Genomic DNA, 27,508 nt, shown 5'->3' on the forward strand with positions numbered 1-27,508 from the left:
ACTGAAGGTGTCTTGCCCCCTAAGAAACAGGAGCCAGCATTGCCTATCTGCCCTCTTCTCTCCCCCCTTTCTTTCTTTCTCTCCTTCCCTCCCTCTTCTTCCCTTTCCAGTGAGCTATCAGAACTAGACAGATCGCTCTTGCCAGAGCTGTGAACTGTTCGCTTGCAGAGGGCTCTTGAAATTAGGCAGGAGACGGCTGCAGGTTGCCCACCCCTGGATACTAATCAAAACGGATTCTCCCAACGGATTCATCCATCCACACACAAGAGGGAGGGGTCGGCAGGCCAGGGAGAACCCCAAGGCTTACTGCAGTACACAGGATCTGTGGAAAGGAAGCCCCAAGGGGGAGATCTCAAGACAGCCCGATGAGGACTGAACATGCTCAGTAGGTACAGAATGCCAAGTGCATTTGCGGCTGGGGCTGGTGGTTAGAGGGCATGGCTGGCTGGAACCCTGAACAGGAGCACAGCACAGTGCAATATAATGTTGTAGGGCCCACTGGTCCAATTGTTCAAAGGGAAGGGCTCAAGATTAGTGCCAGAGTTCTGGCTTCGCATGCAGAAGGTCTCAGTTTGGATCCCTGGCATCTCCACTTAAAATGTTCGCTGGCACCACAAAAAGGCCTTTTCCTCCCTTAAACCCAGGAGAGATGCTGCCAGTCAAACCACCAGAACTAGCATTCAGTGTCCTTCAAAAGAAACCCACCCTTGACAAAGGATGACTGGGTTCGGACGACATGATAACCAACTGTGGGTTAAATAGTCAACGGTGGGCTATTGTGTCGTCTGACCGGACTTTTTCACACCACGGTTGGTTATTTGGCTGAAGTAACTAACACAAATAACCAACACTGATCAGAGCTGATTATTGTCACACAGAGGAGGGCCAGGATCTCTTCTAGATCCTCCCAGAGTGCAGGACATGGAATAACGGGCTCAAGTTAAAGGAAGCCAGATTCCGGCTGGACATCAGGAAAAACTTCCTGACTGTTAGAGCAGTGCGACGGTGGAATCAGCTACCTAGGGAGATTATGGGCTCTCCCACACTAGAGGCCTTCAAGAGGCAGCTGGACAACCATCTGTCAGGGATGCTTTAGGGTGGATTCCTGCATTGAGCAGGGGGTTGGACTCGATGGCCTTGTAGGCCCCTTCCAACTCTGCTATTCTATGATTCTGTGATTCTATGATTTGAACAACCGTTGGTTATCGTGTCGTGTCAGGCACCGTTGACTATTTCGTCACACACAGTTGGTTATTTTCAGCAAATACCGAGTTTCATGGCAAGAGCGACCAAAGTGGCAATTGCCGCTCTAGTCCAGCCAGTAGAATTCGCAATGGCTGATGGGATACCAGCAGGAGGACTGGGGGGGAGAGAGGTGTGTGTGTGTGTCAATCAAACACACCGTTGACTAATAGTCAACTCAATGTTGGCCTTAATCCACACCATGGTTGATTATAAATTATCATGTCATGTGGGGAGTACCCCCTTGATAATCAACCATGGAGTTGACTATTAACCCACCATTGGTGATTGTGTTGTCCAAACACAGCTGATGTCAATCCATCCAAGGCCCTGGAGTCTCAATTCCCTTATATAGCTAGGATCCAAAGGACCAACCCAGTGAGTGGAAGGTACGTCTGTTTCTACAAAGAGTTCTCTCCAGTTCCCGGAGGGGGGGGGGACGAAGAGACACTGGAAAATCAGAACAAAACTTTATTTTGATGGAAGCAGCTGAAATCCTCCCAATTCATTCACAACATCAACTGGGTGATGAATCTGGATCAGCAGATGGCCTGAAACACTCTCCTAGAATATACAGAGACATCCAGCTTGAAACGGTGCCCAAAACCATTTAAACTGTAATGGATTTTTCCATTAAGGACCTACAAAAGGGAAGACGACTGCCAGGACATTAAAATCACTTTCCCCCCAATTATGGGTGTTATAAAAATAAAACAAATTAGCTGTAATTCTTTGCCGATGCCCAATGCGAAAGCCTGAGCTTTATGAAAGAAATGAAAATTGATTTGGATTAGTGGGCATCAAGGGCTTTTTAAAAATTAACAAGGTTCTTATGATTTCAAAGCAGGGAGGGATTAGCCTGGAATTTCCACTGGGCAGAGGCTCTTTACCTGCAAAAGCAGCTTCACAATTATTTGGGAGGTGACAGTTTAAACTGGACAGGTAACATAGGTGTGGAGTATGAAAGGCACATATTGGCACCTGGGAGGGCTACCTTGGTCTCCAGACACCTCGCTTGTCTATTTGTAACGTCCCAACTAGCACACTAAAGATCTCCAGGTAGCACACCAAACTCACACCTGACCCCACTACTATACATTTTTCAGCAGCTGCGCTGTGTTCATGTGCTCTGTGACAGCCTGCAGACTTAAAAGCTAAAAGGGGCTTGTTCTTGTCGTTAACGCTCTCCTAGAGGAACGTAACTGTCCTATCGAAATGTTATCAGCAGCTCAAAACGAACCTCGCCAGCTGCAGAGCGTGAAACGGCAAGCTACACAGTGCCTTTGCATTCATGCATTCATGCACGGGTTTGTGCATGTTAGTGTGCTAGGGGAGAGATGAATCTACTCCTGCACTCAGGAGATCTAACTTCAACAGACCTTGGGAGGAGGCTGACATCTGAAAGAAGGGCAACTAAAGAGGGCACCCCCGTAATCTCCCCACAGACACACGCACAAATGCAAGGCAGGGACAGTGGTTTCCAGCAATATCAGGACGGTTAAATGAAAGTGCAACATGTGAACCCAGAGCCACTGAGTCCTATGAAAAGTCCAGGGGCCGAGTAGAAGATTCACGGTCATTCCAGGACATCACAGGGCTGCCAAAGTGATGTGCCAAGCCCTAATAAATCTACAACTTCAGGAGGAAACCAGGTGATCCTGCAGGGATGAATGTCCGCTCCGATCCCAGCCCTTTCATCTGCACACATCTCAGGGGGGCACGGGGAAAGCCCCATGCCTGACTTTTGCTTCTCCGGCTTCCATTGCAAAACAGAGATAAAGGCACGGGTCTATTTCCTCCGTGCCTGAAGCGGGGGAGGCCAGAGTTCACCTCCCACATCCTAATCTCTCCCTTGCTGATGCAAGGCTGCCTGTCGCTACACCCACCTGTGGCATTCACCCTACTGGCCCCAGAGGGAGATAAGCCGTGCCGTGCTGAATAACCTTGACTTACAAACTACAGAAGCCGCATCCCTGAGTGCTAGATGTCTACTTAAAAAATAAACAAGGACAGCCATGCTAGTCCATGAGGAAAAAAATGTGTTTGCAAATAAAAGAGTTATATTTTTTTAAAAAAAAATCCACAGTTGAGCCATACCTTCATTGGGACCGACCAAGGTAAATAATAAGCTGCAGTACATCAGGTTGTTGGCCCAGAATAACCACGTTTTGACAGACGAGAACCTCAGTAGGCAAACCTCGTAAAGCGTTCCCACTTCAGCCTTGCAACAAGTCCCATTTCTTTCCACCTAACCAGTTTCCCCAACCTGGTGAACACCAGATGTGTTGGTCTACAGCATCCATTATTCCCAGTCGGGATGCTCTTTGCCCTGCAGTCTTTTTCTGGATGAAAATTGAAGGTAGGTAAACGATAGATCTATACTGGATTGGTGGTGCTGGTGGCAGCAGAGGCAACGCCTCTGGGACTAATTGGCTGAGCTGGTGTGATGGCCTGGAATTTTCAGTTGCTCAAGGAACCAGACAGTTTTGCATTCGAGCTTCTGTGAGGGACTGTGATGAGAAAGTTGTCAGTTTGGCTGGGAATAAAATCTCGCACAGAGAAAGGCCGATAACAGGAAAAGAGGCTCAAGCTGAAGGGCAGCAAGCCTAGAGGCTGAAAGTTGCAGAGGAAGCTGTGGACTGAGATAGAGGAAGGACTGTGAAGGAAGGAGAGGTGAAGGAAGCCAGTTTTATCCTTTGCAATACAGCAGGGGTGTTGAACTACTTTCAGTCCAAGGGCCAAATTCAATTCTGGAGAAGCTCTTGGGACCTGCAGTCCATTGGTGGGCAGGGCTAAAGGCAAAGGGGGTGGGGCAAAGGCAAAAGACGTCCTTCAGCCATCCTGTCCCTTGACCACCTGCTCTACGTCCTCCCTCCATTTCATACAACCTTTCTTGGCTTTAAATGTATTTTACCCCGATCTCTCTTTTCATTAATCCTTTTTTTGCCTCTTCAGCATTGTTTTTCAAGCCTCCTTCTTCATCTCTCCTTCCTTCACCGTCCTTCCTCTATCTCAGTCCATGGCTTCCTCTGCAACATTCAGCCTCTAGGCTTGTTGCCCCTCAGCTTGGGTCTCTTTGCTGTTATCAGCCTTTCTCTGTGCAAGATTTTAATCCCAGCCAAACTGACAATTTTCTCATCCCCTTCCATCACAGAAGCTGGAATGCAAAACTGTCTGGTTCCCTGAGCAACTGAAAATTCCAGGCCATCACACCAGCTCAGCCAATTAGTCCCAGAGGCTTTGCCTCTGCTGCCACCAGCACCACCAATCCAGTATAGATCTATCATTTATGCACCTCCAACTTCCATCCAGAAAAGGACTGCCCAAGATACAAAAGTTTGGGAAACATTGGCCTTTGGGTCCAAGCCACTAGCTGCAGCCTACTAGGTAAAATCCGGTATAAATCCTATTTAGAGTAGACCCATTACATTGGTTTTACCTGTTGGCCTTTACGCTCAGCAGGTGTTAAGAATTAATTTCTGGTTTCCAGGGGGAAACTATTCTGGTCATTTTATTTATTTATTTATTTATTTATTACATTTCTATACCACCCAATAGCCGGAGCTCTCTGGGCGGTTCACAAAAATTAAAAACATTCGAAGTATAAAACCATAATATAAAATACAATATAAAAGCTCAACCAGATAAAAACAGCAGCAATTTTCAATCTGTTTCAGTTACTATGTAGGATGACTCAACCAAAACTCAAATGAGCTGTATGGTTTGCTGGCGTTTCAGACCAGGACAGCTTGTCAATGCCCCAGAAAAACAAGATTTGGGGGATTCTCTGGGTTCATTATACTTTCACTGCCGTTGGGAAGAGATTATCATTAATTGGTCTTAGACCTTAATAGCTGCAGATTATTTCTTAGTCACTGATCTATAATCACTCCCATTTTCCAAATCTGGGAATTACAAGCATTGCGCAGGATTGCTGGGATAATCGAAATCACATCTTTTTCTTTCCTTTTTAGCAAATTCTTCAAGCAAAAGCATGTCCAATCCTCTGCTCCTTCCCAAATATCCAATTAGTTCAGCTTTGGCAAAGCCATAAAATAATAATAATGCTGTGAAATTTCAGCCTTACCAGTTCCATGGGATATTAAGTTTTCTTTCTGGCCTACTACAGTGCTAGTTTTAAATGTAAAAAAAATATATACCAGAATTGTTTTGTTTCAAGGTCCTAGATCTCTCTCGTGGAGCAAGCTTGCAGAACTGAGCCACAAAGCTGGAACGTGGCTTACCTGCCACGAACTGTGGTCTGTCTGTTTTGCCTCCCCTCTCTGCTACCCACCTTTGTTGCAGACCCAGGCAAGTAGCCCAAATAGAAGCATCCCGACTTTGCCTGTGCCAAGCCTTCCCCCATTGGGAGAGGAGGTGGCCTGGCTGACGCCCCAGGCAGTGCTTTGGCCATGGTCAAGGTGACATCAAGGGTGTGATCCAGCCAGTAGAAGGCCAGTTGGGCGTCATTCAGCCTCCTCCCCATTGTAGTGCCCCCCCCATGTCCCATTCCAGAGTCTGCATGGAAACTTCTGAATAAAAAATTTAAAAACCCACCAGGCCAGCTAACTACCTGTTTGATCTCACCAATTAACTTAATTATTTATTGACTGCCTATTTAAAGATCTGCTTGAAGTTCAAGATCCCCCGGCACAGGAGGAAAAAACACGTCATTGAAATCCACACACATCCACACACCTGCCTACCCGGAAACAATGGAGAACATTTTCTCCTGTATGCCTTCTCCTGTATGCCATTCGTGAATTAAGCACTGAGCATCACCACATAGTTTTCTATGAAATAAGCGTGCGTGTGTGTGTGCTTTGCGTTTTGACATTTGAGCCTCAAACCCCAACTCTGCCTTGTTTTCAGGTTCTTGGCCAAGTTATTTGTCTCAGCTGTTTGCATTCATTGGAACAGGTGTACCAGCAGAAAACTATGAATTCAAAGGAGTGGTTTGGCGTTGTGACGCTCCGAGCCAACACCTCAGTTTTGTATTTAGGTTCTTGAACAAGTTGTTTTTCTTTTAGACTCACCAGTTTGCCTTCTGGTAAATGCGTGTTTTCTTACTGGCCAGGCCTGCCATGGCAGGCATTTTGTGAACTGCAAGCCCCCACCCATGGAAGACATTGGCTGAGTTAGGACGACACTTTAAGCACCGGTGTGTGGGTGTGTGAGAGAATAGGCAACTCACCGTGTGTTATGTTGTCGGTACTCCCCACATGACATGTTGTCCGCCCCCCACCCCCCATTGTGCAACTGAAAGTCCCGTCATCCTTCCAGGAGTCTGGTGCTCCTCCCTCAGTCCTCCCAGCCCAACCCATCATACGTTACAAGTTCTGCCGCTATACAGGAGCAGGCGGGGTGCTTTCCGCCACTCCTGCTGCAGAACTCTATGGCCAATGGAAATAATGCATGGTACACACCCACCACACAGCACTTTAATCAACAGGTCTCTGGATGATGATGATGACAATAATAATAATAATAATAATAATAATATATTTATTTATTTATTAACCGCCTCTCCCTTTGGATCAAGGCGGGGGAAATGGAAAAAATAGGGTACCGTGAGTTGTATTCCTTTTGCGTGTTCCCCCCCCCATGACACGCTAAACAACACAACGGACGATTGACTCTTTACACGCACACCCAGCCCCCTGTTGCTTATTGAGTCATCCAAACCCAGCCATTTTGTGACAAGTCCCACAACACTATCAAAATTCCAAATGCACCAATCTGCCCCAAAAGTTGGGTTTTTTTCCCCTGTGGTAGATTGGAAAACCAGCATTCTAGATCACATGGAGAGCCTCCACAGATACACGAGGCTCTACTCTTCTGACAGTCGTTCTCCACAAGTATATTCCAGGACTCCCTGTCCTCACATATTTGCTCTTTTCAGGCACAGGACACCTGAATGGGGTTATAGTTCCTCTCTATTATGCATCTGTCAGTCCGGATTGGGAGTGCTACATCCAGTTTTGAGTGCCATATTTTAAGAAGGACATTAAGAAACTTCTACGCATCCAGATGTCAACCAGTATGGTAAAGGGTCTGGAAACCAAGTCTTGTGATTGCTGGGAATGTTTAGCCTGGAGAAGAGAAGATTAGGAGGAGACACGATCATGGTCTCCAAATATTTGAAAAGCTGACATGCAGAAGAGGGAGCAGACTTGTCCTCTGTAGCTCAAGAGGGCAGGAGTAAAACCAACCAGTGGAAATTGCAGGGAAAAGAGATTTCAGCAAAACAGTATGAGAAACTTCCTAACAGCGAGAGCTGTTCAGCAGTGCAACCGATTTACCAGGGAGGTGGTGGGTTCTCCTTCGCTGGAGGTGTTTAAGCAGAGACAGGATGGCCATCAGTCAAGGAGGCTGCAGCTGCACCCTGAACTTCAAAGCCTGCATTGAGCTTTGGACTTGATTATCTCTTATGTCCTGTCCAACTCTGTGATTCTATGAAAGGCAACCAGTTCAGCAAATCAATGTTGTATACTGTGGAAGCACTTGCCTTCCAAGACTGGCCCTATCCTGTGCGTATTTTGGAAAAGCTGCAGGTCACTTTTTCGCATGGGTATGTTTTGGAACAAGAGCTTTTAGCGGAGTTCCCAACATAATAGATACGGTTGCAAATTGTAGAACACAGACGGTCGCACCTTAGATTTGTATCAGGGGATTATGGTCTTGGCAGTTTTATTGTCAACTCCTATCCTTGTTATGCCTAAAATGGAATTTGCCCTTTTCAAAGTGGTCACACACTGTGTTGACATTTTCATCGAGCTGTCCACAACAACCCCAAGATCTCTTGATCACTCACATGCGGTTACATGAGGATATTTTTTCCACAATATGCATCACTTTACACTTGCTTACACATTTGCCATTTTGATGCCCATTCTCCCAATTTGGAGAGAGCCTTTGGGGAGTTCTTCACAGTCCCTTTTTGTTTTAATTACCCTAAATAATTTGGTGTCATCAGCAAACTTGACCATCCCTAAATTTAGATCTTTTATGAACAAGTTGAAAAGTATCAGTCCCAATACAGATCCCTGTTGGGAGTCCACTATTTACATCCCTCCATTGGCAGATTTTAACATGTATTTCTACTCTCAGCTTTTTTTGTTAACCACCAGTTATCAATCCATAGAGAAGCTTCCTTCTTATTCCATGACTGCCAAGTTTGCTCAGGATTCTTTGGTGAGGGTCTTTATCAAAAGCCTCCTGGGAGTCCAGGTAAACAATGTCTACTGGATTACCCTGTCCCGTCCACATTTTTTGACAACCGAAACAGACGTTAATCTAACCCACTTGTATTTTCTCAAATCCTCCTTGTATACCCTTTTAAGCATTGGAGTTATATTGGCCAGTCTCCAGTCCTCTGCTACAGTCCTGTAAGAATGCTTAGATGGATACCATCTGGAACTGGTGATTTATTAGCTTTCAAATTATCAGTAAGGTCAAGAACTTCATTTTTTATCACCACTATTTGCCTCAGTTCCTCCAGCTCTCTTCCGGAAAACATCAGCTGAGGCACAGGTAGTTCAACATCTTCTGCAGTGAAGGCAGATGAAAAGAATTCATTCCGCTTCTCTGCAATTGCCTTATCCTGCTCCAGCCCTCTTTTAACTCCATTGCCATCCAATGGGCCAACTGCCTCCCAAGCTGGTTTCCTGCTTCTGATATATTTAAAGAATTATTTATTGCTGGCCTTGATGTTGTTAGTGATACATGCGCCTGAAAATGCTCTTTCGCATCATTTATTGGCTGGTTGCATCTCCTTTCTGCGATCCTTTTTGTGCTCCTCAAAGCAAGATTTCCAAGCCTTCTTTTCTCTGCTTTTTGGATTTGGTGCTGCTTTCCTAAACTGTGGTATACTTTCTAGCTGAACGTCTATATTTGTGGTTGTGAGTAACCTCCAAGTATTTTGAAGAGATTTACGCCTCTTAACTCCCCCTTTCAACTTCCTTTTTATCTGTTCTTCCATTTTAGTTTTCTCTTTTGAAGTAAAATGTGACTGTATAGGACTTCCTTGGCAATTTCCCACATAAATACAGTATATATTAAATCTAATAGCACCGTGGTCACTGTTTCAAATTGGTTCGACAACATGCACATTCCGGACTAGGTCCTAAGTGACACCATTTAGGATTACATCCAGGATTTAATCCTAAATGGATTAGGACGGTGGGGAGTCTGCCCCATTTTCTAGTCTGCATACTATGTCCTCTTTGATGTAGAGAGACACATTGTCCAGTAGGCCCTCCCCTGTCCTACCTGTTGAATTTATATCCGGAGATGACCGTATCCTACTGATTCTCTCCATTCCACCAGGTTTCTATAATGCCCACCACGTCTAGGTTCTCCTTTAAATCCAGGCTCACCAACTCTCCCATTTTGGCTCAGAGGCTTCTGACATGTGCGTAGAAACACCTATACACAGTGTCCCTCCCCAGATGTCTCTGCCGTGTGCATCTTCTGCTATGGCGCTTAAGACTCTGTGATTGACTATCACATTCCCTGAGCTGACTCAATTCGGCACATGCCAAGTCAGGCAAGCTCGCAGATTCACGCTTTTTTAATTTGCGCAAAGAGCGATTTGCACAAATTCACAGCTGGGAATGTCTACAGAAATGATTTGTGCAAAATCACAGCCTAAATAGCGCAATTTGCACAAAATTGCAGTCATAAATAACCTCTGATTGCAATTTCCATGAATATTCCCAGCGGCAACTTTGTGCAATTTGTGGTTTGTAGACACACACACACACACAAAGACGCAACCTCTGGCCAGGAGCCACAGGCTGCAGCTCACCCCACATACACACCAGGGTGGGGCAACTGGCAGCAGTCTGGGGAGCAGAGCGAGAACAGGATGTGGGAGAGTTCACCCATCCCTATCTGAGAGCCAGGAGTTCATTACACCAAGCAGACACCTATGACGTCTGTCCATCTGGCAGATAGTCATACATGTGGGCACTCAGTGGAATATATTGGGGAGCCCCCCCACCCCTACTGGATTTCTTCCTCCATAACTGGTTTTATCAGACTGGTTATAACTAGTTTAAAAAACTTCTTTTTACCTTGCCACTTTGTCACTGGGACTTAGATGCTTCATCACCGGGCTCCCTCACAGGCCTACCCCTTAGATGGCTCTAGCTAGCTAGTTCTTATGCAGAAATGCAATTTGTGTGTCCGTGAGCCGCAAGAACTAGTTTAATTCCAGAACCCAAACAGCCCCTTTCCATTACCACATCACACAAAATTTAACTCGCTACCCAAACAACAATACTCTTGCTAAGTGGTTTCATTTCCCCCCTTCTGTGATGCAAATACAGAGTTAGGAAAACTTTGGGATGCAGGCCAACGACAAATTGCAGAGCAATTAAATACTCAGTCCTCTCTTAATTATATAAACCGGGTCTGTGTTCAGTGCTGCGGCAAACGTCAACAGCAGAAAAGCGGGTGGTAAGCGTGGTAGGGCTGCTTCGGAGCAAGCAGGCTTACTCAGAAGGAAGCCATGTTGACCACCAGGGGAGTCTTACTTCCAAGTACACAAGCATGACCCCTTCCCCATGCAACTGGAATTCGGAGTTCTTATTTAACTAGCATAACTAGTAGACCTTTTCATAGAATCATAGAATAGCAGAGTTGGAAGGGGCCTACAAGGCCATTGAGTCCAACCCCGTGCTCAATGCAGGAATCCACCCTAAAGCTTCCCTGACAGATGGTTGTCCAGCTAGGGTGGGAGAGCCCACAACCTCCCTAGGTAACTGATTCCATTGTCGTACTGCTCTAACAGTCAGGAAGTTTTTCCTGATGTCCAGCTGGAATCTGGCTTCCTTTAATGTGAGCCTTCCATAAGTCTGTTTAGGACCCAATCCTATGCATGTTTAGACTGAAATGAGTCATAGAATCATAGAATAGCAGAGTTGGAAGGGGCCTACAAGGCCATCGAGTCCAACCCGCAGCTCAATGCAGGAATCCACCCTAAAGCATCCCTGACAGATGGTTGTCCAGCTGCCTGGACAACCTGGCTGGGGCACGCTGGGAGTTGTAGGACACATTTCTCTCTAAATATACATAGGATTGGCCCTTAATCTTCTTTTACAGCCATCTAAACCAGAGTCTATCACCTCCTTGCGCCATCACTTGTGGCTGTGAACTGCATATATTAATCTCAACTTGCCTGTCCTGTCCTGGAGGAAGTGGCATCCAGGCCGCGGGAAGTAACGCGTAACCTTGGTCTTTACTATATTTACTATTTTAAAAGTCTTTTTTACCCATCACCAGCTTAAACCCAACTTGATTTCTCATCTCCTCCCCCACCCTTCGCCGTTGCTGCAACCCACCTATCTTCCTAGCCCTCTCCTCTCTTTAGAAATGTGTTACTGAAAACCAGGAGCTTTCTGAATAGGACTGTGTGCCTTTTCAAAGTGATGTTGTGTCACAGAGTGAGTGAAATCTGCATGCAGGTGACCATTCCCAAAAACACACACACACACACACACAAAACCCAGCAAGCGATCTGGCGGAAAAAGAAGGAACATGTGACTGCCAAGATAATGGGAGACCAGGATTCTCAGGCAAAGGCACTAAGTCTATTCAAATGCAACGGGCTTTCAGTGTTCAGGGGAGAAGGAGAGAGAGAGAGAGAGAAGAGAGCAAATGCAAGGAACAAAAGCAGCCTTAAAGTCAAGGGAGAAAAATCCACAAAAGGGATCTGAGCGCTGATACAAATTGCATAAACTGAGAATTATTTAATCGGATCGTTGAGCTGGAAAGGGAGCTCTCTCCTCTCCTTTCCCAGAGCAGAGCTGCGCGACAAAGCAAGCAATGCACACACCCGTATCGCTAAATTTGTATTTATTCATTGATGGATGGATTGTCAAGTGCTCTGGGAACTCTGCAGGGAAAATCCATGTAGGAAGAGACCTAAGAATGTAAGAAGAGCCATGCTGGGTCACAGCAAGGTCCATTCTGCTCAATGGCCAACAGTGAAGAAAACCCACAGGCAGGACATGGGTGCAACAGCACCCTCCCGCCCGCGTTCCCCAGCAACTGGTGGACATAGGCATATGGCCTCTGATACTGGAGGTAGCATATAGCCATCAGGATTAGTAGCCATTGATGGCCTTCTCCTCCAGGAATTGGTCCAATCCCCTTTTAAAGCCATCCAAACCGGTGGCCGTCACTGCACCTTACGGTAGGGAATTGCATAGCTTCACTACATACTGTGTGAAGGAAACCGTGCTATGGACAGGACTGTGTGCACCGAGCACAGAAAAACTACACATTAAGATTGTTTGCATTGTACAGGTTCAGTTATTCATTGATTTCTGCATGTCGGGGTGATATCAAAGGCACAGGAGCTGGTCCAGCAAAAAAAGTTGGCAATCCTTAGGGGGGAAAAGGCAGGAGATTTTTCAGAGCATTTTTTTTTCTGAGCAATCTTTTCTCCCTGGAAGAGGCTCACCTAAGCCATATCCTGAAAGTGTTGTCCAGAAGCAGGCCAAGATGCCTCTCAGCTGGCTTTTCATGTCCATCTCTTAAAAGTTTGGAATTTTCACACATAATGTGGTTTGCCTAATTTTTATCAAAGGCGGCCAATACAAAGCAGAAGGCGGCTCTTACACTTACAATCGTTGTGCAATAGAGAAAATTTCAGCAAGTACAGTTTTCATAGAATCATAGAATCACAGAATAGCAGAGTTGGAAGGGGCCTACAAGGCCATCGAGTCCAACCCCCTGCTCAATGCAGGAATCCACCCTAAAGCATCCCCGACAGATGCTTGTCCAGCTGCCTCTTGAAGGCCTCTAGTGTGGGAGAGCCCACAACCTCCCTAGGTAACTGATTCCACCGTCGCACTGCTCTAACAGTCAGGAAGTTTTTCCTGCTGTCCAGCCGGAATCTGGCTTCCTTTAACTTGAGCCCGTTATTCCATGTCCTAGGAGCTACGTGACAACATCTGCCAGATGTTGTCCTACATGACAACATCTGCCAAAATTCCCCCTTCGTATCCCTACCTTTACTGAGGTGTGTAAAATCACACACTTTAAATTAGAGCCATAAAATTACAACTAAGAGAGCTTCCAGATGAAGCTTCTATCGCTCTGCCTCAGAATTCTAGGGAGGAGGGAAGGTTCCAGAGGACATCATCTTCCACTCACAGCCCTCCTGGGTTTTCCCATCCGTTCTTCCATCTGTTCTCTTACCAGAAAAAAACGTTGTTAAGAAAGAAAAGATGTAATAGCTGCACAATTCTTTCTTATTGGTAGGTAGTCTAGGAGCTCTCTCTCTCTCTCTGGAAGCATCCTACACCCCATCCATAGAGATGCAGAGGCTAAACAAGTTTAAAAAAATAAGACAGCAATTCTTTGCACACTCACATGGAAGTGAAGTCCCACTGAAATGAGTGGGACTCACCTCTGAGTCAACATGTATAGGATCAGGCAGTTTGCTTTGCCATAATAATAAGGATTAGCGTTTCGCTAATTTTGCTCTACCTGTATCCAAGTCACCATTCCCCTTTCCACTGCGCTTGATGAAGAGTTCTGTGCCATCAAAAGCTTGCACACTCCTATCCAAACAGAAACATGTATAAAAGATAAGATGATGGATACCTTCAATAAAATTAGCAAAAGGAACACCAGCTCTGTAGGTTGTGCTTTGTATGTAGGAATTCCATAACCTAGGGTGACCATATGGAAAGGAGGATAGGGCTCCTGTATCTTTAACAATTGGATAGAAAAAGGGAATTTCAGCAGTTGTCATTTGTATGCATGCAGCCCCTGGTGAAATTTCCTCCTCATCACAACAGCTAAAGCTAAAGGAGCCTTACCCTCTTGACCAGATACGTCTTTTGTATCTGGTCACTCTAGTATAGCTCCTGCAGCTTTAACGGTTGTGAAGAAGAGGGGATTTCACCAGGTGCTGCGTGCATGCAAATGGCACCTGCTGAAATTCCCCTTTCAATACTACTGTTAAAGATACAGGAGCCCTGTCCTCCTTTCCATAACCCATGAAGGGGCTCTTAGAATAGAGTTGGGGGCATAGGAGGCACCTTTCTTCCTATGTGGGGAAAAACTAGCACCCATCTGATGGAAGGAGAGAGGCAGATCAAATTAGTAAAGCAAAGCCCTGCCCTTCTGCAATCTTGGAAAAGAAGAGACACTGTATGTAGAACGGAATTCCAACCCAAGTTGACTTTTGCTGAACAAAGTGCTGAACACGTTAACCATTTACAGACCTGCGTTATGCTAAACCACAGCAGAATCCTTCATTAACCAAATGGTGGCATGAAAATGTTTGGAGGAGCTGAGAATCAGGTTGATCATTTGGCTGTACTTCATAGAATCATAGAATAGCAGAGTTGGAAGGGGCCTACAAGGCCATCGAGTCCAACCCCCTGCTCAATGCAGGAATCCACCCTAAAGCATCCCACCATGCTAGCTGGGGAGTGATAGGAGTTGTAGTACTTTTTATCTGTCTAAACACACATAGGATTGCTCTTTAAATTGATCAGAGGACTGGAGCGACTCCCCCGTGATGAAAGGCTGATGCACGTGGGATTCTTTAGTTTAGGGAAACAGTGAGTAAGAGGGGACGTTATCAAGATGTAACTCTACATATTGTGGGAGGCGTGGATGTAGACATGTTTTTTTCTCCCCCTCTCACATGGCTTGAATCGAATAACGTCTATGGGGGAGAGGGGGGGGATTCAGGAACGACAAAAGGAAAGACTTCTTCACACAGTGCATAAATGATGGAATTTGCCAGCACAAGATGTAGTGACGGCCAACACTTGGGATTGCTTTGAAAGGGGATTGGACAAATTCATTGAATCATAGAATAGTAGAGTTGGAAGGGGCCTACAAGGCCATCGAGTCCAACCCCCTGCTCAATGCAGGAATCCACCCTAAAGCATCCCTGACAGATGGTTGTCCAGCTGCCTCTTGAAGGCCTCGAGTGTGGGAGAGCCCACGAGTGTGGGAGAGCCCACAACTTGATTCCTTCTGGTAAACCAGGTGCACAGGGCTCTGCTCCAGCACCTTTCATAACTCTGTGTCAAAGATGGAATGTGGGCAGGTGCAAAAGTCCCTCGCCTACACACACAACTACTACAGGTCCAAGAGCACAGCGTTCTATTGCACCAGGTCATGCCACATTTTCCCACCCTAGAAGTCCTTCTAACAGTGTAACTTTGTTACCTCCTCTTTTCCCACCATTATCTGTCAAAATGTACAACACAACAGCTCCAACAACAGCAGTCTATTTATTTATTTATTTCATTTCTATAACACCCAGTACTCGAAGCTCTCTGGGCAGTTCATGAAAATTAAAACCACAAGGTACAGCATAAAATATAAAATATGGAAGCTTAAAACCACAATAAAAAAGTACAACCAAAATGAAACCCAGCAACAATGCAGAGATTTAAAATACAAGATGTAAAACAGCAGAGCTAAAAGGCTGGAATGCTGCAATGCTAAAATACTGGGAAAATAAAAAGGAGTACAACGTAGGTGCCAAGTGAACTTCTCCAGGGAGCTCATTCCACAGCCAAGGTGCCACAGCAGAAAAGGCCCTCTTCCTGGTTGCCACCTGCCTCACTTCCTCTGGCAGGGGCTCTGGGAGAAGGACCCTTAGACTTCCACAATTCCCTAACACAAAGACACACAGACATAGGAACATCGGAAGGTGCCTTATACTGAATCTGAAAAAGAGAGAGGTTACTTAACCTAGGGTGACCATATGGAAAGGAGGACAGGGCTCCTGTATCTTTAAAAGTTGTATGAAAAGGGAATTTCAGCAGGTGCCATTTGTATGCATGCAGCACCTGGTGAAATTCCTTCTTCATCACAACAGTTGAAGCTGCAGGAGCCCTGCCCTCTTTTGCAACTGGTCACTCTAGTATAGCTCCTGCAGTTTGATTGTTCTGATGAAGAGGGAATTTCACCAGGTGCTGCATGAATACAAATGGCACCTGCTGAAATTCCCTTTTCTATGCAACTGTTAAAGATACAGGAGCCCTGTCCTCCTTTTCATAGGGTCACCCTACTTAACCAGAACAAAAGAATCAAAAGAGGCCATGAAAAAACTCTTGTGATAAGTGACAACTATTTGCTTTGTTTTTTTCTGTCTGACCTAGCTGGGGAAGATTTGATGCTCATTAGAGGCAATACACAAAACAGTGTTTGAACTATATATTGTTTCGCCTAACACCCAGTGGATGTTCACAACCAGCTGCCTGCAGTTAAAGAGTTAAAAGTGATCTGATGAAGAAACAAAACAGCTAAATATCCAGAGTAACTGTTATCTTACGCTGCTGTGTACATTACTTGGACTGTTTGGCATTCATTATTGTATCTATATGTTCACAGTGATTGTTCAGTGTGTCATAAATAGTTGGCACTTACCACAACAGTTTTTACGTGTATCATTGGTACCGTTTGATTCTTTTATTCTGATTAAGTGACCTCTCTCTTTTTCTGTATTGTGCGGAACTTTTCTCGTTTTTCTTGGTTTTTATACTGAATCTGACCTTTGGTCCATCTAGCCTAATATTGTCGACACTGACTGGCAGCAGGGGCTCAGGCAGGATCCTTTCCTAGCCTTACCTGGAGCTGATGGGGATTGAATCTGGGACCTTCTGCATGCAGAGTAAAGTCTCTGTGTCTGAGCTATGTCTCCTCCCAAAACACACTGGATAATCCCTAAAGGAAATTGCTGTCCTGAAATCAAGGGGAGCGGTGAGTCGCACAATAAGAACTTAAACATTATTTGCAAACAAGAGGAGGAATCTGAATCCAAAGACCCCTGGGAAGAGGAGAAGACAGCAATCGCTGCCTTTTGAGGGCCAGCTCTGATGTTTGCTGTACGTATTTAGGGCAATAAGCATTAAGTCCTCAAATGATATTAGGACAGGTTACTGTCACTTACAGACAGCTGTCGTTCTATAAAATTAAGTTTGCTGATGTTTTTCAGAGGCTCTGATCCTCTGCCTTTAAGCACAGCCCGGCACAATGCATTTTAGGGCTCAATCCTATGCATGTTTACACAGCACAATCCTATGCATGTTTAAACAGGAAAAAAAGCCCTACAACTCCCAGCATGCTGCTTGGGGGAATACTGGGAACTGTAGGACCTTTTTTTCTGTCTAAACATGCATCAACTGCACCCTTAGCAGACTATACTTTTCTTTTTTTTTCCCCGGCACAGAGACAGCGCACTGGGGAAAAGCATTACCTGCTTCACTTCCGTATGGAACAGATGTGTAATCTGCAGGAACAATTAAAAAAAAAAGTTGGTTGTTGCAATTTAAGCAACCCTTTTCAATTTGCTGCCTAATTAAAAAAAATGGATGCTTAATTACCCTAAAGTAATGCCTCTGGATACTTAATACAAAAGTGCTTATCCCTTAACACACTTCAGCCAGCCTTTTCATGTTCACAATTAAGCTAGTTAAAGAGGGGGAAAAGGAAGGCTGCGTTTTCTTTTCACCCGGCTCACAAAGCCTGAGGCGGCCAATGAGGCCACTGACACAAATCTCCTAATAGGAGGGCCCTGTTATTATTTATTTCTTTGTTTGTATACAAGATTTATAAGCCACCTTTCTGGACCACCTCCACCCGGGGTAGAAAACACAGCAGCATGACCATCAAAGTTCAAAACTATCATTGTATATATTGTAACAAAATATAATAAAACATGATAATAAAACACTAAAAAAACAACCTAGTAATACATTAAAATATAATTCAGCCAGTTTAAAACCATTTCCAAAGCAGTTAAACTATAAAACTCAAGCATGTCCAAAGAACACTTCAGTTAAAATCCATTTGGAACAGGTGGGGTTTTAAGGACTTTTTGAATACTACAGATGAGGGAGCCAACTGCACAGTCCTTAAAAGGGAGTCCCATGTGGTAGGGTGACCATATGGAAAGGAGGACAGGGCCCCTAGGTCTTTCACAGCTGCATAGAAAAGGGAATTCCAGCAGGTGTCATCTGTATGCATGCAGCACCTGGCGAAATTCCCTCTTCATTACCACACTTAAAGCTGCAGGAGCCCTGCCCTCCTTTGTATCTAGTCAAGCTAGTAAGGGCTCCTGCAGCTTTAACTGTTGTGATGGAGAGGGAATTTCACCAGGTGCTGCATGCATGCAAGTGACACCTGCTGAAATTCCCTTTTCTATACAACTGTGAAAGATACAGGAGCCCGGTCCTCCTTTCCATGTGATCACCCTACATACAGTAGGGGTCATTACTGAGAAAGCCATCATAGGAACACAGGCAGCTGCCTTGTACAGGGTCAGTCCATCGGTTCATCTGGCACAGTGCTCCAGGGTTTCAGGCACATGTCTTTCTCAGCCCTATCTGGAGATGCTGAAGATTGAACTGAGATGCTGAAGATTGAACCAGGCATCTTTTGCACTCAAACCATGTGCTCTCCCACTGAGCTACTCCACAACCCCACTGCCTGCTGATCTAACTGATCTTAAAGTTGGTTCTAGCAAACAGGGCCTCCGATGCCAAATATCCTGAAGCACAGATAGGTTCATATGGATGCAGGTGGTCCTTCAGATAACCTGTCCCCAAACAATTTAAGGCTTTAAAGGTTAAAAACCAGCACTTTGAATTGGGCCTGGAAGCACACCAGTAACCAGTGCAACTGGTACAAAATTGGTGTAAAATGTCCTAACTGTCTGGACCCACTGAACACAGGATCCACCACATGCCAGACTAGCTGAAGCTTCCAGGTAGTTTCCAAAGACGCCTCCACATAGAGTGCATTACAGTAGCCTAGTCTAGATGTAACTAGTCCCTGCATAAAGGAGGCTAGATCTGCTTTCTCTAGATTGGTACTCCACCTGGAACCCTGTCTAAGCTGGTAAAAGGCAAGCCTTATTCACTGTCACTGCCTGTGCTTCCATAGAGAGTTCAGAGTCCAAAAGAACCCCCAAATGCAATCATGGTTCTTGAAAGGAAGTGCAACTCCACAGGGTTGCTCCCCTGGACCCAGATCAGCCAGGTTCCCTACCTACAGCACCCCCAACTTGTCTGGATTAAGCTTCTGTTTGTTCACCCTCATCCATCCCCAAACTGTCCCCCGATACCTGTTCAGGACTTCCACACAGCCTGCCTGGAATTTGCAGGTAAAAAACAGAGGTCGGCAAGAGATTGCTGACACTGAAATTCACACACCTGGATGACTCCCCTCAGCAGTTTCAGATGGATGTTAAATAATATCGGGGGGATGACCAAGATGGAACCTTGCAGCACCTCGTATTCCCAAGGCCATGGGGCAGAACAGAGGTCTCCCAGCACCACCTTCTGAGACTGCCCCACCGGGAAGGCGCAGAGCCACTGCAATACTGGGCCTCCCTCCTAGTTTCAGCCTAGCCAGATGCTCCAGAAGAATGCCATGGTCAATGGTACCAAAAGCTGTCAAGAGGTCTGGGAGAACAAGTTGGTCACAACTGGACTTTTGAACCTCTACCACCTGGAACGAGTAGGTGCTCTGGATCTGTATTCAATAAGACCCTCAGCACCTGGAACAAGGTTCCATCTTGGTCGTCCCCCCGATATATTGGGTGATATATTGTGGACGTGATGGCAATGGAGAATTACAGTTTCCTAAGAACAGAAGAAGAGCCCTGCTGGATCAGACCAAAGATCCATCTAGTCCAGCACTCCGTTCACACAGTGGCCAACCAGCCATCGGCCAGGGACCAACAAGCAGGACATGGTGCAACAGCACCCTCCCGCCCATGTTCCCCAGCAACTGGTGTATATAGGTTTGCTGCCTCTGATACTGGAGGTTGCACCAAGTCATCAAGACTAGTAGCCATTGATAGCCTTCTCCTCCAGGAATTGATCCAACCCCCTTTTACAGCCACCCAATCACTGCATCTTGTGGGAGCGAATTCCATCGTTTAACTCTGCGCTGTGTGAAGGAACTCCTTCCTTTAATCTGTCCTGGATCTCCCACCAATCAGCTTCATGGGATGCCCCACTGGGTTCTAGTATTATGAGAGAGGGAGAAATATGTCTCCCTAGCCACATTCTCCACACCCTGCATAATTCTGTACACCTCTATCTATCACCACTGCCCCCAAATGGGTTCTTTCTTGTGTTTGGTCATGTCCATTGTGAATCTTCTTCTATTTGGCCTCCAGTATTCTATCTGAAGGTTTCACGGCCTGCAACTCCTCCGAATACCAGTATCTCGACAATTTGGCCTCTCAAAGAGATCAGTTAGCTTTCTAGGTTTATCGACCTCTGAGGGCACAGCAACAAAACCAGCTCCCCACCCTTGAGGAGGCTACAGGCAACTTGAAAATCAAACTTGATCAGAGAATGGTCTGTCCATGACAACAGAGCCCCCAATCTCCTCTACTCTGTTACAGAAAAACATATCCTGAGTATGGCCCTGCCATATGCGCTGGGCCCAATAAAATTTGAGATGAGCTTCTGAAAGGCATGAAATCCTGAACCAGCCCAACAAGGTGGCCTCAACATTAGAGTCCCCCAAGACCATCAACCTTGGGTCTTCAACACCACACCAGAGACCACTTCCTTCAGTTCAGTGGGGGAGAATGTTAGGCAGTGGGGTGGGTGGTACACCAAAAGAATCCCTATCCTGTCTGGGCACATTCCCCCATGTTATCTTTCATCTATTAGGCCCACAGACCAAGATGAGAATACAGACACAAGGCTAATTAGCCAAGAGCTAATACTTTCAGCTGGCTTGTGCCAGTGAGTCAAGCTGCATTCTCCGTATCACATGGATGCAGTGCTGGCAATAGGTTTTGGAGACACCCTCAGCCAGCACCCTCCATCAGCAGGTCTACCTTCTCATTGCCATTGTCAACAGCTGCTCTTGCTCCTCCTTAGGGTGACCCTATGGAAAGGAGGACCGGGCTCCTGTATCTTTAACAGTTGTATAGAAAAGGCAATTTCAGCAGGTGTCATTTGCATGCATGCAGCACCTGGTGAAATTCCTTCTTCATCACAACAGTTGAAGCTGCAGGAGCCCTGCCCTCTTTTGCAACTGGTCACTCTAGTATAGCTCCTGCAGTTTGATTGTTCTGATGAAGAGGGAATTTCACCAGGTGCTGCATGAATACAAATGGCACCTGCTGAAATTCCCTTTTCTGTACAATTGTTAAAAGATACGGGAGCCCTGTTCTCCTTTCCATATGGTCACCCTACTCCTACTCCTCTTGCTCATCATTGCTACCGCTGGCTTGCTTGAGAGGTACGGAGTCAGGGGGCTCATCTACACCAAGCAGGATATTCCACTATGAAAGTGGTATGAAAGTGGTATATAAAAGGCAGGAGCCACAGTACTGCTTTATAGTGGTATTGAAGTGCACTGACAACTGTTGGGTCCCATTGACACATGCCCTATGCTTTCATACCGCTTTCATAGTGTTATATCCTGCTTGGTGTAGCTGTGTCCTGGGCCCCAACCGTTGTCAGTGCACTTCAGTCCCACTATAAAGCAGTAGTGTAGATCCTGCAGTGCACTTCAATGCCGCTGTAAAGCACTAGTGTGGCTCCTGCCTTTTATATACCACTTTCATACTGCTTTCAGAGTGGAATATCCTGCTTGGTGTAGATGAGCCCAGGGAGCCAGGAGTCCGTGGCCCCATCATCGTTGTCTGGGCCGGAGTGAGAGGCAGGTGAACAAGCAGTTTGCAATGGGGCAGAGGAGGAGCAAGTCTGGGGGGCTTTGGTCAGTGGGTTGTGGGCCCTCAGCAGGAGCCCAGCCGTGCCTTCCCTTGACGCCGGCCCTTCAAGGGTAGCACAAAGGTCTCCAGGCCAGCTTCAGCAGCCCCAAGGGCACCGCAGTGATGGAGCGCCTCGACTGTTTTGAGAAGGAGCTACACCAGCTGTGTAACTCAAGAAGCAGGCCAGTGAACGCCTACTGATATGAGCCGTCCATTCTCTGAACGTCTCAAGACCCCCAATAGCCAGGAGTTGGGCTTACATTATGTAACAAGAAAAGGATTAAAGGGTCAGCAGCCCACAGGACCACTAAGCCCAGATTGTTGCCTTCACACCCTGCTTCCCAGAGGCAGCAATGTTGTGCGGACTTTATACTGTTAGTTTTACCCTACCCTGTGCCTGCTTACCCTACCCTGTGCCTGTTGGCATTCTCTTCCCCTCCTTATTGTTTTATTATGATTTTATTAGAATGTAAGCCTATGCGGCAGAGTCTTGCTATTTACTGTTTTACTCTGTACAGCACCATGTGCATTGATGGTGCTATATAAATAAATAAATAAATAAATAAATAAATAATAATAATAATAATAATAATAAAGAGGATGCCAACGGGCTCTGAAGCAAGACACGGAGGGGATTCGCCTTCCCTTGCTCCCAGCATCTGGTATTCAAAGATAGCCTGCTCCTGCTCAGGGAGATTGTTTCCATTTCTTCATCAGCGATCCATCTGCCCTCCTCCAGGAATCACCTGCCCCATTTTCAACGCCAACGAAACTAGCAGCCGCTGTGGTTGCAGGGGAAACTTGTTTGGTTGGTTTCATGCTGCCAGCACTCACTGACATGCCACAGGGTGCCCCAAGGCTGCCTTCCCCGGACCTGGCCTCCTCCAGATGTGTTGGGACTACAACTCCCAGCTGGCTGGGGGACACTGGGAGACGTAGTCAGACCCATCTGGAGGGCACCAGGTTGGAGAAGTGGGCCGTAAGAGTTCCTCTCCGCTAGAAGGGCCTGTTCTTGTTCGCGGGCTGGTGGGAGAACCCTCAGCAGTTACCAGAGAGGGTTTTGCTACCGCCAGCTACCTGGGAAATCGACCTTTAATGGAAGCGGGGCGGGCGAAAGAGAGCTGGCACTACCGTGGCGGGAAGTGCCGGAGAACAGGGGACATGGCAGGAGGCCGGGAACGGCCGTGCCGTCTTGCAAACAAAGCAGCCGGCGTCCGCGGACGCGCGGGGGGGCTGGAAAGCCTCCTCCCCAGCGCCCAGGAGGGCCAGGAAGAGCCCAAGAGCCCCACGCCTCGCGCCGCCGCCGCCCCGTCCCCAAAGCCACCCGCTCCCCATCGGGGCTCGTCCAACTGCCCAGAGCCTGCTGGAAACTGAAAAATGGAAGCGGCTGAAAGTCCCCCGTCACCCCCCAGCCCGGCCCAGCCCTCCCCTCTCCCCCGCCGCCGCCACCAGCGAAGCCCGCGCCTCCTTCTCAAGCAGCTCGCTCGCTCGCTCCGCTCGGCGGGGTTCGGGGGAGCTCTAGAAGCCCGCCCGGGCAGCAGCTGCGTTCCAGAGGGCAGCAGGCGGAGACGCAGAGCCCCAGCAGCTCGCAGAGGGGCCGTCCCGACCCCGCGCACGCCGCCTCCAAGCTAAGAGCCGCCCGCGGGGGTGTGTGTGTGTGTGTGTGTGTGAGATAGAGAGAGCGAGAGAGAGAGAGAGCGTGTGCCCCGGGCGCTCCCTCGGCGGCGCCTCATCTCCACGCGCGGTTCGCGAAGCAGCCACCCCACGAGGACAAGGCGGCGGCGGCGGCGGCGGCGGCGCCTCTGTCTTCCCCCCAGGAGCCGCCACCGCGCGCCCCGCCCCGTCGGCCCGCACCTGTTGGCAGCCATCACGGGGGCGACTGGGAAGGGGCGGCGGTGCTCCGCGAGGCCCGCCGAAAGCCCCGGGGCACCCCCCTGCCCCTGCCACGCTTCGCCCGGCCGAGCGCGCTCCGCTCCCCGCGCCACACGCCCCCCGCGCGGCCCCGGGTCAACCCGCTGGCTCGCGCCTGGCGCCCGCTGGCTTGCTCCCCGCGGCCTGGAGGGCGAGCAAGGCGCCGGTGGCCGTCGCGGGGCGCCTCTCTCCGGGCGGCTTTACCTTCCACGGCCAAGGTCAAGGCGAGAGCGGCGAGGCCAAGCAGTCCCTCCAGCGCCATGTAAGCCTTCCGCAGCTCCGCGGGGGCGGGGGGCGGGAAGGCACGAAGCCGGAGCGCCAGCCCCGAGCCCCGTCCGTCCGTCCGTCCGGCTTCTCCGCCCGGCGGGCTGCGCGGCCGGCGAGGCGCTTCTTAGACGTGCGCGCGCCGAGGGGGCCGCCGCCGCTGCTGCTGCTGCTGCTGCCGCCGCCTCCCCGCCATCGCCATCTTGTGTGGACGCGAGCAGGGACGCGGCGAGTGGCGAGGCACACGCGCGCCCACCGGCCCGGCCAAGTCCCGCTTGAGGTGTCCGCTGGAGACGCCGGAGCCTCCGCCGCCCGCGCCAGCAGGCAACACGCCCCCCACCCCACCCCACCCCGCGCGCCCCTCCTCTCTCTCCCCCACCCCACCCCCGGCAAAGGCGGCGGCTGCTGCTGCGCCGCCGGGCAGATGGGTCCCTCCTGGGCGAGGTCTGTGCCAGAGCAAAACAAGGGACCCGGCAGAAGGGGGAAGAAAGAGGAGCTGCGGGGAAGGGAGGGGAAGGGAAAGGGGTGGGGCGGGAAAGCCCCTGGCTCTTTGGCACCCCACCCCACCCCCCAGGGCTGCTCCCCACCCGCTCTTCCCTCTCGCAGGACTTCCCTTCCTGTCTTGATCTGCGGGCTTAGACAGGTGGAAAGTGCGGGCTTCGGAAACGCTGTGGGCCAAAGTCGCCAAGCCCTTGCGCCGGCAGACTCCTACAGGTGCCCTCCCAGACAGCCCCACTTTCAAAGATCGCAGGTAGAAGGGATGGGGGAAAGACGGGCCGGGGGGGGGGGGGGAGCACCGCTGACTCCAATAGACCAGTGGTTCCCAATTGGGTCCGCGTAACCCACCCAGGGGGGTCCGTGGCACCATTCACTTATTCACCATTCATTTCTGGAGTCCACTGACGACAGATTCCTACCAGAAGTAAAAATATAACATCCCTGAGCACCTGCGTGATTTAGCGACTAGCTTCAGAGATTACTTCCCTGCGCCTAATCCTGAAAACTCATGGAGAAGGAAGGAATTCTTTTGAATGTGGTGATGGGCAACTAACAGCTCTGTGGAAGAGTGAGATGCGCTTGTTGACGTGACTGATGGTTCATTGAAGTCATTTCCCAAAGAATAGAGACTGGACCAATTCTGGGTGAAGGTTTTTCCTGATTATAAGAAGTTAGGTGAAAAAGCTTTGAAACATCGAGTTCCCTTTTGTTCCACATATCTTTGTGAACGAACATTTTCGACATTTTGTTATATGAAGAACAAGCGTAGAAATTGGCTCGATGTTGATCCAGATTTGAGATTAAAAGCAGGAAATATTGAACCGGATGTGGGAGAGATTGTTCGGGACAAAAAGAGGCAAGATTTCTCCCATCACATTTAGGTTTAGTAGCTGCTAGACAATCATAATTTGTTCAGTCGTAAACTAGACGTTAGTAAAATGAAATTCGTCTTTATATTCCTAACTAAATCATTGTCATTTTTGCGTGGTAATATCACAAATATCACAAATTTTATGGTCTGTTTTTTAGTATACCTAAAATCCTTTGCTTATTAGGGGCTACCCCTTATTTTTTCCAAAAAATTGCTTCGCACAGGTAACTACCATAGAGATAACAATTTTTTCAAAAGTAGGAGGTCCATGGCTTGGCATTTGAAAAACAAGGGGTCCGCAGTACATAGATAACTGGGAACCACTGCAATAGACAATACTGGACTAGATGGACCCAAGATTCGTACAAGGAAGGGGCTGTGTAGCTTAGTGATAGAGCAGGTAGAAGGTCTGTGTTTCAACCCACAGCATCTCCTGGGGAAACTCCTGTCTGAAACTGTGGAAAGCTAGGGCAGCTAGCCCAGAACAGGGATTCTTCCCTGGGGGCAAACGGAAAGAGATGGGGGTTGTATACTGCTCATCCCATCCTGAGGATAAAATCCAAGATCCTAGATTTCTCCCCCAAGACTGTGATAAAATGACACAAGGCAAAAACATACTTTGTACATGTTCAGAAGCATTACCACTCAAGAGGCAAAGAATTCAGCTTGTGGGGGGGGAGTTTCCTACTGGAAAGGAAAGGAAAATCAGATTCAAGGGCTGAGGCTTACTTCAAATTTAATCTTGGTTGTACCTATTTAAGAAAGGATGATAAAATGCACTTCTCCTAGGCAGGACCAGCCTCCAGCAGCTGCCATCCTGATCTGAAGGGGGCACCCTAGAACCCCTTCCAATAATCCTGTGTTATTCAGCTACTGCTGCTGCTGCTACCCGTGAGTCCCCTGCTCATCCCATAGCTCCAGTGGTAGCTGGTAGCTTGGATGTCAGTGGGATGGTGAATCCACTCTGGATTTCAGACAGAACCCATCAAAACTCTAAAGGAGCTCTCCAAGGTGTTCTACAGATGGAGCCTCCTGAAATCCTGCCCAACTCTGCACTGAAGTTCTGAGATTTCATCAAAGAATGGAACAGAAACTTTCAAGCTGATCGGCACAGAGGTGTAATAATTAGGAATGCACCTTTTTATTGTCAGGTGGGGTGAGGAGATACGATGTTTACATTGCTAACCTTTCACATAACATCTTTGTCGGTTTCCTTCCACCTCATGCCATGTCTTTAGAACATAGTTCATGATCTCTACTTGGTAGAGAGCGTTATCGGTTGTTGGAAATTACAGAAATAGCAGGCAGGTGCTCCGACTGAAGAAGAGGTGAATGTAAACTGAAAACCTACTACTCTACCAACCCAATCAGGTCCAATAAAAAGGATAAAAATCAAGCATTATAGACCTGACTTGCAAATAAGCAAGCAAAGACACTCGCACAGAGAAAGAGAGAGAGAGACAGAGAGACAGAGAGAGAGAGAGCAGCCAGTCCTGTCTGGGTGAGCCATGCCAAGGGGCAGCAGCTGCTTGCATTTAATAGCAGACATCATGTAAGTGAAAAGCAAAATATGCAATTTGCTCAACAACTCAGAGATACCAGGGCAATTCTGTATAGCAAGAAAGGGAGGGGAAGCAAACCTTTAGATACTCATGCCCTCGGGGAGCCGATGTATAATAAGTTCATTTCATTATGCCAGTTCTCATAAATATTTATTGCATGCAAACCTCTCATCGCTCTTCAGAGAACGGGTGTTGCTGGATGTATTATTGTTAGACAGGGAGATTCCCCACCCCTCTCGGCTTGGCCTTTCTGCAAGCTGTGCCTAGTCCATTTGGACAAGAGGCTTCCAGGGAAGGCAAGTGGAGGTGACAATCAAAACTGGAGCATGCAAGGAATAGGATCCACCTCAGGGCCTGCACACAGGGGCGGTGTGTGATGCACCTCACGCTGCCCAAGCAAAAAAGCCACCGTCATAGGATGTGCTCCTG

The 27,508-nt window shown here is 47.8% G+C and overlaps 1 protein-coding gene across 2 annotated transcripts in view; it reads right to left on the reverse strand.

The window, feature by feature from the left end:
* IGDCC4 (immunoglobulin superfamily DCC subclass member 4) overlaps positions 1 to 24,157 on the reverse strand; it is a 102,291-nt gene extending 78,134 nt beyond the window's left edge. For both annotated transcript variants that reach the window (XM_063142436.1, XM_063142435.1), the window contains exon 1: positions 24,089 to 24,157. In XM_063142436.1, coding sequence (XP_062998506.1) covers positions 24,089 to 24,146 — 58 coding nt within the window. In that variant the 5' untranslated portion in view covers positions 24,147 to 24,157. The remainder of the gene's footprint in view (positions 1 to 24,088) is intronic.
* Between the last annotated feature and the right edge of the window lie 3,351 nt (positions 24,158 to 27,508).

The sequence above is a fragment of the Elgaria multicarinata genome, chromosome 16 (assembly GCF_023053635.1).
Source record: "Elgaria multicarinata webbii isolate HBS135686 ecotype San Diego chromosome 16, rElgMul1.1.pri, whole genome shotgun sequence".
In the NCBI taxonomy this organism is placed as follows: domain Eukaryota; kingdom Metazoa; phylum Chordata; class Lepidosauria; order Squamata; family Anguidae; genus Elgaria; species Elgaria multicarinata.